Genomic DNA, 15,322 nt, shown 5'->3' with positions numbered 1-15,322 from the left:
TTTAGTCACTGCCTTGTTTGCACCAAGATTTTAAGGCTGCAACTAAAGATGTAAAAAAAACCCCAAACCTTTGTGAAAAGTTTATTCACACCATAAATTCCTTCTACAGATGCGTAAAGCCGTAAAAAGAAAACTGTCACTGAGTTTGTCTAATGAAATTCTAACTGCCAATTAACGCTTGATAAAATGGGTCGTTTGGCACACTTAAATATTTCGTTGTGTTGTTAACAGCTGGTTTATATAAAAAAGGCTCTAGTAGGGATTTTGCTGAGGTGAAAGGCCAACCGAATAGAAGCAAATAGAGGTTGTTTTAATCAGATTAATCAGATCAATTTGTCACAGTGCCTAAATGGCTGTCCCTAGGCACTTAGTTACAAGAAACAACTGTTTAATTCAATATTCACGTGCAGCTGTATCAGAGGTGGTTACTGAGCTGGAGGAATCGTGTATTCGAGAGTGGATCAGATGATACTCTCTAGATGCTTAAAGCTCAGTGGAATTATTTCATTTTAATACTGATTTTATTTCACGTTGCAAGTCTCGTGTGCTGCATCATCTCCCTGAACAAAAACTCGGAGTAGGTTCTGCTAACTGCAGGTTTGATCTTGGCATACTATAGCTTATATACCACTCTTCACAGCCTTTGGAATGGGAAGAATTTTCACATTCAGAATTTTCTCCTGCTGTTCTGGTTGAAATTGTCCATGGGTTTGTCATTCTTAAGTCTGAAAAAACTAACTCGGTGCTCAGTGGGTTTGTTGGGGTTGTTTCTTTTTTTGTGCCTAATACCTGAAGGGTGTGGAAATAGGTGAGGACAAAAAGCTTTGTGTTCTTGTGCACTCTTGGCAAGTAGCAGTTGTCCTTTTCTTTCTCAGCATAGAATGCTAGAAAGTAACTTAAAGAAGACAAATCAAAATAATTCTAAGATTGGTGACTTGCATAAAAGTCACTGTACCATCAAACAACATAAAGATTTTTTTGAGAGTGGGTGGATGGGTGGGGGTATTTTTCTGATTTAGTTTTTGCTGGTTCAACCAGAATGCTAAGGTGGAGGTGGAGAAGAGAGGTGAGAGGTGCTTCTGCATCCTCTGCTTTCCCACTGAGACCCAGACTGGGAAAGAAGAGCGTCTTTAACATGCAGTATTGGTTGAGGTTGGTCTGTACTTGCTGCTCGTTTCATGGTGTGCAATGCCTTGTGAGTAAAATTAGCTTTGTGTATATTTGAAAAAGGAACTTAGTAATGAATAAAAAGGTAAGATAAATTATTGTAGCACTGGTAGTAGCTTGTTTTTTTATATATATGCCTCTCAGCAAAAAGTTTAAGCTGATTTTTCTGTTGACTTCTGTTTCATTTACTATTTTGAATACACTTTATAATGGTCAAAATACTGACTCCCAGACAGCCTCCCATTACAGTCCCTGGCGTGTGACAAGTAGCTGTTGTGTCTGTGTGTTTGTGTTGTGGTTTGCCTCTGAGACAAATGAGCTCTTTTTGCTGATGCTACAGTTGTAGGGCCCAGTATCTAAAAGTGAAGCTTTACTGGAGGTGGTTTGATTTACAACTTTTGGCTTAAGCCTCCTTTTTCTAATGTTTTTAGTGAAAGCTGAAGTCTGTCTGCTGAGCTTTACATGTCTTGAAGTGCTAATTATGCCCTTTGTTGCTTTTTCAGACCTCCAGCAGCGGAAGGCACTCTGTTCGGATCACGGGTCTCAGCACCATTGACTTCCGAGCTGGGTTTTCGAGGAAGCCAACGTTGGAGTTTAAAAAAACATCCAGCAGACCAGTGCAAGGTTCGTTTCTGGTTTAGTCCATGCCAAACAAAAACTGTTTTCGGGCCCCCAAAGTCAAGTGGAATTCTGTGATGGTCTCTCTGGTGAACCTTGTGATAACTTTGGGGCTGTTCTTTGTTGGTTCTTGGCCCTTGAATGTTTGAGAGCAGCCAACGTTTCTATTTTCTCATGCTACGGTATTTTTTTTGTATTGGCTTGATTTTTTTTTTTTTTAATGTCACATAAATCCAGATATTTTTAGCTATGAAGTGCCTCAAAGACACACTCTGTTTCTTTTACTTTTGGTGCTTCAGAAAAAGCCTTTGGCTCTGGGATGGTGAGGAGTTAATAGAGAGGTTTCAGCAACACCTGCTGGAAATCACTAATTTAAACCCTAATTAGTGCTGTGTCACCTGACAGCTAATAAGCTGAGCACAAGTTAGTTTTTCCTGCTTAGTAAGTAAAGGTTGAAACTCAATGGTGCATTTGTGGGGTAGTGGGCCATACATACAGAATTTAACCTTTTCTTTTTAAATGATTTATCTGTTTTTTTAAAGCACTTAAAAAAGCCTGTTTCTGTTTTTCCAGGGATTCCTACCTTCGTGCTGCTAAATACCACGGGGATCTTTCTTCCAGCTAGAGTAGACCGACTGGAACTTCTGAGTATTACAGGGGAACTTCTTAAGACCTTGCCTGTGAAATATTATCCTGACAGAAAGCCCTATGGACTGTGGAATATTTCTGACTTCATTCCACCAGATGAAGCTTTTTTTGTTAAAATAACAGGCTATGACAAGGATGGTTATCTCTTTCAGAGAGTTTCAAGTGTTTCATTTTCGAGTGTTGCTCCTGGTAAGAGATTTTAACTTGAACGTACATTTGTTGTATCTGAATTGGTTAAAATAGATATCTAATGACTTTTTCTAACTTACAAAAGTACTTTCTGTGCTGTTTCCTTCTGAAATTCTATCTCTGGATCGTGATGGACAAGTTATGTTATTATTTACAAAGTATAACTTTATCAGAAATTAAATATCCTTTTAATGAAAGGAAAAAATAAGATATATGTCAGTAGCTGTTAATAATCTTTTGGGGGATATTTGCTTTCTTCAGATGCTCCAAAAGTTACAATGCCCACCAAGACTCCAGGATACTACTTACAGCCAGGGTCTATTCCTTGCCACGTAGAAAGTCTTATACCTTTTACTCAGCGTTTTACTAAAAATGGAGTAAAACTAGGAGTGGATCAGTTCTTCAAGTAAGTAACGACCTTTTTTTTTCCCAATACTGTTTTATTTCCTATTTATATCCAATGATTTCTATTAATTATTTGCTATTATATGCTGCTTATATCCTATTACTTCCACTTTGTTGTTTTTGGTGGTATCGGGGAGGCTGTATTCTCTGGAGAGATTTGTTTTATATATATAAAAATGTGCACATTTGAGGAGGGCATACACTCTGTATAGATAAGATTATATGGTTCTGGCCAAAATCTCCCTCAAACATGCGTTCTTAATTTATTGTAAACTGGGTCTAGAAGGCAAATGCTTTTAATGTATATTTTTAAAAGTTATGTAAAGTAGATTGGTAACTAGCTTTTTTCTGGAACACCCCTCCCCACTTCCCCCCAGTGATACCTGGATGATTATGTAACATACATTAATTTGCTTTATTTTTAATGGGCTTTCCTGGATGCCTAGAAGTACATCCTATGACCTACCTTAGCACAGTTTCCTCTTCAGAAAATCTCTTTAAAACAGGGAAACTTATACTGAATAGATCAGAAGGCTTTTCAGATTTCTGTATAGATAATAGACTGCGTGCTCTTCTGCTGTAGAATGAAATAAGAATTACAAAAAATTACAAATTTAAATACTCATAAAGTACATCTTGTAATTCTGGTAGTTGAAAACAAAAGGGAAGTATGCACTGGAAGCGAGCGTCGGCAGCCTCTGTTAGCCTCTTGTAAAGCCTGAAGGCTGACTTACCAAAATAAATAAATTCTGAAGCTCCCTTGTGCACCGTTGGCAGTGTGAAATGCTGCAGCTCTTTTATTTTATTTTGTTGTTGTTGTTGTTGTTTTTATGAGGTGCCATTTACATTTAGTCAACCCCAGCACATACTTTAGCAGCTGTGTAATTTTTTCCATCCTTTAGCTATCAAACCACGTATTTCTACTCCTTGCTTTTCACATATCCAGCACCTTTATGATTGGGCTGCATTTTTCATTTTTGTATTAAGCACTGAATGAATGAACAGATCATCCAAGTTAATTTAACAAAATATATCTCAATCCAGATATTATCAATCACAGTTAAATAGGATCCAATTCAGCTTGGCTTGTCTGCATTTTGTCCAGCTCCTTAGTTAATGCAGATTTGAGCTGTATTGTTGCTCTACATTCAATGGGTTTGAATGAGTTTTGTTTTGGTGACAAGATGTCATCTTTACTCTTTTTTATTTTTTATTTAAAACACTTGTTTCATAAAGGAAATGGCTTATAAGTTGAATATTATAATTCTACCTCTAATATCTCTGCGAAAGTACTGTTAGAATGAATATAGGTTAAAGGGTCTTGAAGTGAACGTACTTTGAATTTTTCCTTTTTTTCTTTTTACTTTGATTTCAGAGGTACTATCAGCTGTAATAATAATAATTCCTAATTCTAAAGGAGCATCCTGTGTAGGAAAAAGAAATTTCTCTAAAATTGTCACAGCTTTTATTTTTTTCTTCTTTGAGATTTCTGCATCCCGTGGTGGTCTAGTAAGAAAATTTGGATTTTGATTAATATCTTAGTGCATTTCTGACAAGTCTCATTTAGGAGACCAAGACCAGTAGTTAAGCACCTCATTCCAGTGGGAAATCAGTGGGAACCAAGCACTAATATGTCTTTAAAATCCATTCTGTATTACAAATGGCAGATCCCACCGACTCTGCAAAGGGCAGAATCAGCAAAAATAACGAGTGACATTCTGACAAGAAGGTTGGATACAGTGTGAACATCACTGTGCTCTCTGCCATTTTTTTTTGCTGTAACTGATAACCAGGAGGTGATTTGGTCTTTGGATTTTGCAACCTGGCTAAGGCAGTATGGTTGTATTTTCCAAAGTGAAAATTTGACGGGCGAATTGCATATATTGCAAAATGATTTGGGGAAATAAACGACTCGATGCTGAAAGGTGCTGAGTTATCCCGGTAACGCATGTTGTGGAGAGTTGTGTGCACTTCCTGCTTTTTGGAGTCACTGCCCAAGTGTGCAGCAGATGCCTTGAGGTGTGTATTATGAATTGCTGCCATTCTTGTATTTAATTTTTTTTTGAATAGTCCACTGCAGCTCTCTGTTTGCCAAGCTTTTCCACTCTGGATTAATTTCCTGCTACGCTTCCGTTCTCAAGGCTTCCGTATTCGACATCTGGTGTATAGCAAAAGTCAGGAATGAGGAAGACTAGGATTGCATAGCTTCACTTTTAACATACTTTCTATGAAAAAGAGAAGTTTCTCACTATTTGCTTGGAAGAAACACTACCTTATTCTTTAGTGTTGGCCATTACTGCTCTTTCCATTTGCCAGCATTACGCTGGAAAATGTCATAGATTTGATATATGATATATTAGCTTATCTAGAGTAAGTGTGAAGTAAGAGAGAGTGAGTAGGAAGCCAGTTAAGGTCAGTAGATACTGTTTTCATTTGTGATGTAAGTGGATTGTCTGTCTCATGGTGCTACAGCATTGAACTTTCACATGTATTCCGAGTCTTTCTCTTGTCTTTCTACGTCCTTTGGGGGTTGATAAATCAACCTATTCTAGACAAACAAGACAGGCACAAAGGATTCACTAATTTAGGGTTTTCCCATAACGTGGCAATTACTTGCCAAAGCTATCATGGATGTTTTGGCACTCATCAGTTTTGTTTGTATGCCATAGCAACAGGCTACAGGGAGCACTGGGACGAACTGCTGTTTTGCTCGTTTATGTCATCATCTCTGTGTCTGTTGCACCGTTAGTTGTATCAAATGTGGGTTTGAATCTTGAGAAGCTGTACGAGTGTTTATTTTTAAGCACATGTAACCACCAGTCAATGTAGTTATGCCTTTATTCTCCTCTTGACTTTAACATTGTATGTGATACGTGGTATGATTGCCTATCCCTGGCAGTGCTCAAGGCCAGGTTGGATGGGGCTTTGGGCAACCTGGTGTAGTGGAGGGTGTCCCTGCCCATGGCAGGGGGGTTGGAGCTGGATGATCTTTGAGGTCCCTTCCAACTCTAACCATTCTATGATTCTATCAGCTTTGCCCTTGCTATGATTCACAGAAAAACTGCAAGTATTTAGAATCATAGAATCATAGACTGTTTTGGGTTGGAAGGGACCTCAAAGATCATCCAGCTCCAACCCCCCTGCCATGGGCAGGGAAACCCTCCACTACACCAGGTTGCCCAAAGCCCCGTCCAACCTGGCCTTGAGCACTACCAGGGATGGGGCATCCACAACTTCTCTGGGCATCCACAATTTCTCTGGATTCCTGTTGTATTATCTTGATCCCATCTCTTCTGTACTGCACCCTCTAGTTTCAGTCTTGAATCCAGCAATTCTGTCTTCATGTGTGTTGCACCGTTTATTTTTGTAGGGCTAGGCAGTCAATGTGCAGAATATTGGATTATCATAGTTACCACTGGTCGTGAGTTCAGGGGTGCAGCTGGCAGAGCAGAAGTCAAGAGTCATCTTCGTACAGACACGTCGCGTTTTGCTGGATTGTAAATGTTTGGGATGGAGGTAGTCCCTGCAGTTTAAAAACTACGGAGGGAGCTGCCCAAATGTAGTAATCTTGTAGTAGGGTAGATGCTGCCCTCTCTACTATATGAACCTAATAGTGGATTTGCATATAGAGAGGGGAAAGTAGATTGTATCCCTTTATGTGCAGCTCTTGTGTGTACCTGTGAGTTTGAGAAGCTCAGGCTAAGAGGATGATCCCGTTACCCTTGCTAGTAAGAGCCATAGGTTACGTACCACATGCTGGTTAGAAGCTTGTTAGTATTAAGGAAAGGAAGGTATCTTCTCAAGTAGTAAATATAACAGCAGAGGATGAGTAGCTGAGTGGATGCCTGCAAATACAGTAGTTTTAGTTATTGTGTGACAACTGTTGGTGTATATTAAAGGCATATTTGTAGATGTGTAAGTGAGGTGTTCTGCAAAAACATACATTTCCTAATACTCATGAAAAGCCAGGCAATGTATATATTGTTTCTTTAGATAAAAATCCATAAAGCTAGATCCAATTTGATTGGATCTTGATTAGAGGGTCTGTTTTTCCTCTTAATTACTGTGAAAATCTCCCGTGTCTGTAGTCAGGAAACCCAAGCTCTTGTACCTCTTGATTCCTTCAGGAATTCAGTGAGTGTGCCCCTTTTCTTCCTCCAGAGAATCATCTAGCATGAGCTGGGAAATTGCCACGGTCTCCTTGTCCGACGAAGGCTTTTACGAATGCATGGCAACCAGCAGCGCAGGAACCGGGCGTGCGCAGACGTTTCTGGATGTATCAGGTGGGTACTGGTCCATCCATCCCTGGATGTGTTTAAGAATAGAGTGGAGGAACTACTTAGGGATATGGTTTAATGGGGATTAGGGACGGTTGGACTGGATGATCTCTAAGGTCTTTTCCAACCTAGAAATCTATGAAATCCTTCTACACTGAGGCATGGTAACACGTTGTGCTGGAACGTTTCAGAGAGCAGTGGCACGTGGGGCTGGGCAAATACATTTCCAGTTCTAAGTGTATTTTTGATCAATGTGTGTTTTCTCACCCATGTACACAGGTGTGCTGATGTTTATTCAGCACATCTGTTTTAAATATTACCATCGGATTGATTTTGACTGGTTCCCACTATCAGCTGGACTTGCAGAATAGGTATGGCCTGTAGAAGCAGAATTTGAAATCTCAATTTTCAGTTGTTCTCATTTTTATTTCAAGCTGTAGCACTTATACGTTTACTTGGTCGTATGTATGTATTACCTGATAGAAGAGGAATTACAGAAGTTTTCTGTTTGTTGTTTTTTTTTTTTAACAAGATTCAGTAACTTGTTGGAAATCTTTTCTCAGATCTGTTAACTTGAATTTTTTAAAAGTGAATAACTAGAATGAAGGAAGTAATAAATGAGGAATAATTCGGGCTAATCACAAAGATAATTTTGAATACACAGTAGTATTTGGTTGCTAACCCAAAACCAGCTAGCAATCACTATCTAGCCAATAGATAATTTTAATCACTTTTTAGAAGAATGTAATTTGAAATGTTCTTAACTTCATAAAAATCTCAATTTAAAGGACAGCTAGTTATAAATCTGGTCATCCATTTAGCGTGCGTTGGTGTGCCTCATGGTAAAGCACTGATGTTCTGCTTGCTGAGGGAGAAGGAGTTTTCTTTATGGAAGTTAATGACCTGTTCAGTCTTGGGGCACTGAATGATTATGCCTCATTAATTATTACTGAAAGTCAGCTGTGGTAGGTGAGAATCCTTCCTGAGAAGTGGCATCCTGGTCAAGCTTTGGACATAAAAATGTGGAGTGGGAGAAAGGGAGAGAGTAAAGTTGGTCTGCTGTGAAGGCAAACGTAAAGCTCCGCTGCTCGTGCTCCCGTCAGTCTGACCACTAATTCCCTTACTCTCTCAGAGGAATTGAGATAAGGAACTGTAAACCAAGATGCCTTGGTTTTGGGCAACCTGGTGTAGTGGAGGGTGTCCCTGCCTATGGCAGGGGGGTTGGAACTAGATGATCTTTGAGGTCCCTTCCGACCCTAACCATTCTGTGATTCTATGCCCTCCAAACACGTATGGAGAAACCATAAAGAGAGGGATGGCCTTGAACGGCTTCAGCAGACAGCAGAGGTCTTCTGCAGGGAGATGTCCTGCCAGAAAAATTAAGAAAAGCTTATTTATGCATGTGAGTGGGTGGATGACAACCCTGTCCATATTACAGCAAACTTTGTCGCTTATTTTTTCACAGTTGTAATGCAGTCTAAGGGAAAGGGAAAAACAACTTCTATATTGAAACAAAAATCCATTCAGGTTAGTTAACCTGGATTATGAATCATACCATCACAAAACAGCGTAGGCCGGAGGGACCTCTGGAAGTTCCCTAGTTCAACTCACAGCTCAAAGCAGACTTGACTTCCAAGCTCAATTGCGTTTCTCAGGAACTTGTCCAATCCAACTTTGAGTGTCCCCAAGGGTGGAGATTTCACAAGTTCCACGGGCAGCCTTCAGTGCTTAACTGCCCCCACGAGGTAAATATTTTTCATGTCTGGTCAGGATTTCCCCTGTTGCCTGTTACCACCACAGACTCTCATCCTTTTTCTTTGTGCCCTGAGAAGACTCTAACTCTGTATTCTCTAAAACAACCCACTCGGTAGTGGAAGAGGGGGACTATATAGCCCTTCACCATCTCTTTTCCAGGCAGAGATGTTCCTCTCACTGCAGGATGAGCAAATCCAAAGAAACCAGTGTGCTAGCATTGGTTCCGTGCAAAGCAGAGTTTGGACAGAAACAGCCCTCTTGCACCGAGTGGTGAATCTGGGGAGAGGAACATCCTTCCAGTCACACAAAATACTCGAATAGAGTAGAACAATAACATCAAGACTTCCCCAAGCCCTAGCTCTAGAGGACTGTTTTGTATTTTGCCTACAAAAATCCTTCGGGTCGATAGAGCATTCCCATATGCTTGTTTCAAACCATGTTTTGGAGGACAAGAAGCTGTGATGTTCTGCCCCACAAATTGTAGGCATAAAGATTCTTAATCCGGAAGTCACAATAATCCTCCACAGAGAAAACTGAAAGAGAATCCTAACTTTTTTTCTTGTGATGCTAGTGACACTTGGAATTCAAGAGTGATGAGGGGAAAAAAATTCCTATTTCCTCTCATTTCCAGAGCACAGAGATTGAGACACACTCACTATGTAAACATGAGCAGTTTTGAGCCATGCAGAGGATTAGTATGAGAGAGATGCTTTGAAGGCTGAGATGCTTTGAAATCTGAGAGTTGTAGAACACTGGAACAGGTTGCCCAGAGAGGTGGTGGATGCTCCATCCCTGGAGACGTTCAAGGCCAGGCTGGACGAGGCCCTGAGCAGCCTGATCTAGTTGGAGATATCCCTGTTCCTTGCAGGGCGGTTGGACTAGATGACCTTTGAAGGTCCCTTCCAGCCCTAACCATTCTATGATTCTATGAAATCCTTGTGTACAAAAATTTGAAAGAAAATTACTTGAAAGTTCTTCTTTAAGCAAAGTAAACAATCTTTTTCAAGTCGTCTTTGCCCAGCTGACGGAAAGTGTATCATGGATAATCCATTTTGTCAACTGCTGCGTAAGAGGTATTGGAACTCTGTCAACGTTTTCTACTTTCAGAAGAAGCAAACACTTGAGTTTGCCTTTGTCTTACTAGTGGTAAAACTTCAAAATGTCCAACGGTTTCTTAGCCGAGGTGCTCTGAGTACAGCTCAGAGTTTTGCTGGAGAATGGCTACGTGCGTGCACTATTGTGGCCGGAGGCTGGTCTAGCCCAGAAGATAGAACCATAGAATGGTTTGGGTTGGAAGGGACCTCAAAGATCATCTAGTTCCAACCCCCCTGCCATGGGCAGGGACACCCTCCACTACACCAGGTTGCCCAAAGCCTCATCCAACCTGGCCTGGAACACTTCCAGGGATGGGGCAGCCACAACTTCTCTGGGCAACCTGTGCCAGTGCCTCACCACCCTCTGAGTGAAAAATTTTTCTTATATCTAATCTAAATCTGCCCTCTTTCAGTTTAAATCCATTTCCCCTTGTCCTGTCACTACACTTCACTGACATCCCAAAGAGAGGGATTCGAGTCCCGTACTGGCCTTTACGTTTCCTTAAGTAACATACTTGGGGACGTGCCAATGGAAAGCATTAGATTTGTCTTTTCTCCCAAAGAAAGGAAAACCTAAAGTGCAGGACAAGACGCTCCATTCCCAGTAAGCAAATCCAGCTTTCCTTGGCTCTCCTCTGCCCAAAGTAGAGAGTTTTGGGAAGGAGGGTGACTGCTGGTAGGGACTGTGTAGGGCAGCAGGGCTGCACACCCAGCTTGCAGAGCATGTGAGAGTTACTCTCTGCATAGAGAGCTAGTGTAAAGCTTGTGAACCTCATCTGAGACCCCCCAGGAGACCAAAGTGAGGAGTTATGGTTGGCTCTCAGCTTAGGAGTAACTTTCACCCTTAATAAATAGAGATTTTTTTTTTTTTTTATTCTGTATTTTCCTTGCTTTTCTTATTGTAGTTGTTTTTTGGTGTGTGCTGATAAAGATCTGGTCTTGCTCTTCCAGCTGTCTTATTTCTGCTAAAACATCCTGCTCAGAATATTATTCATGGCAGATCTTTCTTTTTTCAAGAACTCATCTAGGGAAAAACAAATGGAATATATAGATATGTGTTTCATATATACATAATGAAACATATATATATATTTTTTAATGGGAATGCATGAAGTGATACATAATATATTTTCTTTCTCTAACATTTAAATGGTGCCTCCTTTATCAGCGATATCTCAAGAAGGATCAGGATGACTGCTGCTATTTTAACCATCTGTGGTTTCAAAGTTTAATTCCGGTACAAAATTATTGCAGCTTCTTTCTTTCAGGAATGTGATCGAAGTCTACGGATGAGTAGAGTGGAAAGCAAATAATAACAAAAAGTGGAAGTTACAACATAAAAATATGTACAGATAGGAAGGAAAAGGTGATGAAATGACCTAAGATGTGAGTGAAAGCTGTTAAGGGACGTTGTAAGTGGCTGCAGCTCCAGCCGAGGAAATCCCTCCTGCCTGGCTGCTGGAGCTCAGCCCCATGCACCCAGTCCCTCCAGTAGCTGATGCCCCAGGCCCAGGGTGCCCACACCCCCTGCTCTGACTCCAGCTGGCACCCCGTCCGCTCCCGCTGGTTCTCCCAGCAGCTGGCACTTAGTCCTTGCAGGGGACACGCAGAAGGGAGAGGGAGTGGGAGTACAGAGAAAGGGAGTTAAAAAAAGACTTAAGAAGAAGACAGGACAGATTGTGGTGGTCAGGTGCAGGGCTTGCTCAGGCAAGAGTGCTGACTGGTCATGTTTTGCATCCAACAGGCCACTTCTGTGCCCCTTTCTGCCTCGTTCCCCCTTTGCTCCTCCCTTTGCTCTTCCCTGATTCACTTCCCTTACGTGTTCCTTTACCAGTGTGCAGAGCTTGACAGTGTCTGACCCCCCTGTATCTGGGACCCCCAGGTTTGTGTCCTTATCAGTTGCAAAATCCAAGTTGGCTCCTCTTTGAAATGATGCTTGTAGCTTCTTGATAGCCCATCAATTAGCATGATGAAGTTTGTTTCTTGTCATCATCTCTGCTGCTGTTTCTCTATCAGGTCTGTCACAGACAGACCCCTTTCCTTACTTCCCCTTTTCCTTATCCCATTCTCCAAAGTCCTTGATCAGATAAGCATAAGGGAACAGATGCTCTCTCCTTCCACATTCCCTTACAGAAACCATCATGGAAAGAGCTTAACAGTGATGCGTAGAGCAGTCGTTGACTTGGTCTCATTGTTGCTGTTGGAAGAGCTTGCTAGGAACATGTTTTTTTAATACACAACCCTGTAAAAATCCCGTGTGCAGCTCAGATTCCACCATGTGTGGTCACATCTCAGAGGTCAGATGAGAGCTGGTGGTGGTCCTGTCTCTTCCTTCTGTTGCTGTGGTGCTCTGATCTTTTGTTGGCCTTGCCCAGTGCAAGGTGAGGTTGAAGAACACAGCGCTACGTCCTCCCTCATACATGGTGTGATCTTTTGTCCTAGGTGATAATAGTTTTGACCTAAATCAGGTATGTTGTTGTGATGTAAGCTCCTATCAGCTTAGCAGCAGGGAATGAGGATGCTGCCCTGGCTTCTGTTTCATGGCTTCAGCGATGTGAAATGAAACTAAATATTAAAGCAACATTACATTATTTCTTTAAATTCTCATTTCTTTACACTATAGTTTTCTTGAAGTTGTTCATCAAGAATCCACAAACGAAGCAGAGAGTCCCAAATCTTTTTCTCTTATGATTTTTTTTTTTTCCTTCCTTCTGTTGTTTCTCCGCAGAGCCTCCACCCACGATTCAGGTTCCTAACAACGTCACGGTTGTCCCCGGTGCAGAAGCCGTCTTGACCTGCCTGACTCTGAGCACGGTGCGTTACAGTCTCACCTGGCAGAGGAACGGCAGGGACGTGAGGCTCACGGAGCCCCTGCGAGTAAGGGTGATGAGCAACCTGTCTTTAGAGGTGAAGACCGTAAAGCTCTCCGATGCCGGCAGGTACGACTGCATCGCTTCCAACGAGGGTGGATCTACCACAGCATCAGTTTTCCTTACAGTGCAAGGTAATAAGAAAACTACCTTTTTACCTTACTCTGGCATGGTTTATATTTTCTTTATCTTGTGAGCTGTCTCTTTTAGTAACTTCTATATTTGATTTATACCTGTTCATAAAACCTCCTGGAGACCGACCGAACATGATGTAGTTCTTCCCTGGTTTAAAATGGCAGAGGGAGTCGCCGGGCAGCGCGAGCCCCGTGCTGCGTGTCTCCGAGCCATGGTTTGATCCTCCTAGAACTGCCAACTTAACTGGCCTACGACTGCATGGAGCCTGAGGTGGTTTGGGTAGTGTCTCCTGCAGAGTAGAGCACAGGAATAGCTACACGTGCACAACTCCCCCAGTATTTATAGCCAACTTCTACTTTGAGAAAATTTTTGGGCTATGTGGATTATTTGTATTTTTTTTTTCAATGAAACTATAACTTTAGTTATAAATGTGTAACTAAATTGGAGAAAGTTTCTGTGTTCATCTGGGTTACTTTATATCTCCTTATAACAGAATAGTACTTCTACCTTTTCCCATGTTTTATGTTATTGTATCGGTTTTATAGTGCCAATCAATACCAGTTAAGAACTAATCACGATTTTATGAAGGCAAGGACTTCAAAAATATGTCAGAACTGAAAAAGATAGGCTGGGTGAGACCAAACAAGATCTAGATCTGTGCTGTTGCTTCATACCACCAGGAACACATTTTTTAAAAATACGTATAAATGCAGTAATTAGTCTTGGAGCTAATTTTTTTTAAATCTGACAGTACTGCAGATTTATCTCAGCTTCCCTTGGTCATGTCGGGGCACTCGTCTGTGGATAAGAAGAGAAAGAACTCAAAATGTTTTAGAAAGAAAACTATTCTTTCTACTTGTAGGTGACTCCGACGGGATTTCTGTGTGCTGGTGATACAGGGTCATGTTCTGTGCAGGCTGGGTAGCTTCACTAACTTTGCTGCTGTAATTCTAGTACTTTTTTAAAGGATGGAAAACTTAGAATTATGGAAAAAAGAAGCAATTCAATGGAATTGCCTGGCCTAGGGTGCTCCAAACCAGAGAAGGGTCAAACATGGTGTTGTAACACTTTACTAATGGGATGTAGCTTTTCGTGTAGGAAGAGCGTGTTGCTTTACCAAGGTGGAATAAGTAGATGTGCAATCAGTTGTGGAGGTCCAGATGCAGCAGAACGAAGAGTTTCTTCATTGATCAGTTTGAATTGCTGTTAGATGGCTACAGCAGAGCTATAACTTAATTTTCTAGCAAGGCTGAAGGGGGAAGGGCTCTTTACTCTTGTTGGGTGATAGAACAAGAGGAAATGGGTATAAGCTTAGTCAGGGGAGATTCAGGTTGGATGTTAGGAAGTATTTCTTCTCTGAAAGGGTTGTCAGCCACTGGAACAGGCTGCCCAGGAAGGTGGTTGAGTCCCCATCCCTGGATGTGTTTAAGAATAGGGTGGATGATCTACTTGGGGATATGGTTTAATGGGGATTAGGGACGGTTGGACTCGATCTCTAAGGTCTTTTCCAACCTGGAAATCTATGAATCTATGAAAAACCTTCAACCCCAATGCATTCAGAAAACTTAGTTTTAAATTCCACAGGATTTTTCCATGAAGACACTTATTCAAGCATGTCAAAGGCAGCAACAGAAGCGCCCTCCTGCCTTGTTCATCTCTTCCTGGGATTTAGATTTTCCTCCTTATTGTCTGTAGGCCAGCTGGGAGCTTTAACACAATGACCAAACTACTTCTGGCAGTTTTCTGTAGGAAAGCTGAAGAAGCTTATTGCTGACACAGCAGAATATTGATTTTCAAATCACTTATATATATGTATAGAATGATTCTGTGAAATAATTTTGACTGGTACTGGTATTGCTAACAGCTTTAAGACATGTCTGAGATGACCTCTTGGACAGCTTAGACAGGCTTAGTGGAGAGTCTGAGCTGTGTTTGCTTTCATTTCTGAGGAAAGATGCTTAGAACGGAATAAATATATCGGAAACACTGAGCTGCAGCTGAATTCAGATTTCTGCAGTAGTGTCTCCCTCTGGAAAAAGTAATCTACTGCCAAGTTTTAGATGGCCATGTGCAGAAGCTGAATGGCATCAGGATGGTTGTATGCACTATTGTTTGTGATCATTTTAGTTTGCTTGGACAAAATGACTTCTCTTGGATTTCTGAA

General features: G+C 41.2%; 1 protein-coding gene across 1 annotated transcript in view; it reads left to right on the top strand.

Annotated features, from left to right (window-relative positions):
* Positions 1–15,322, top strand: part of HMCN1 (hemicentin 1) — a 201,735-nt gene that overhangs the window by 56,851 nt on the left and 129,562 nt on the right. The window contains exons 7-11 of the mRNA XM_086617855.1: positions 1,671–1,791; positions 2,359–2,622; positions 2,884–3,028; positions 7,189–7,310; positions 12,882–13,157. Coding sequence (XP_086473981.1) covers positions 1,671–1,791; positions 2,359–2,622; positions 2,884–3,028; positions 7,189–7,310; positions 12,882–13,157 — 928 coding nt within the window. The remainder of the gene's footprint in view (positions 1–1,670; positions 1,792–2,358; positions 2,623–2,883; positions 3,029–7,188; positions 7,311–12,881; positions 13,158–15,322) is intronic.

The sequence above is a fragment of the Tauraco erythrolophus genome, chromosome 10, assembly GCF_009769465.1.
Source record: "Tauraco erythrolophus isolate bTauEry1 chromosome 10, bTauEry1.pri, whole genome shotgun sequence".
In the NCBI taxonomy this organism is placed as follows: domain Eukaryota; kingdom Metazoa; phylum Chordata; class Aves; order Musophagiformes; family Musophagidae; genus Tauraco; species Tauraco erythrolophus.
Note: the sequence above shows the minus strand (reverse complement) of the source record. Positions and strands in the feature narration are given on the sequence as shown.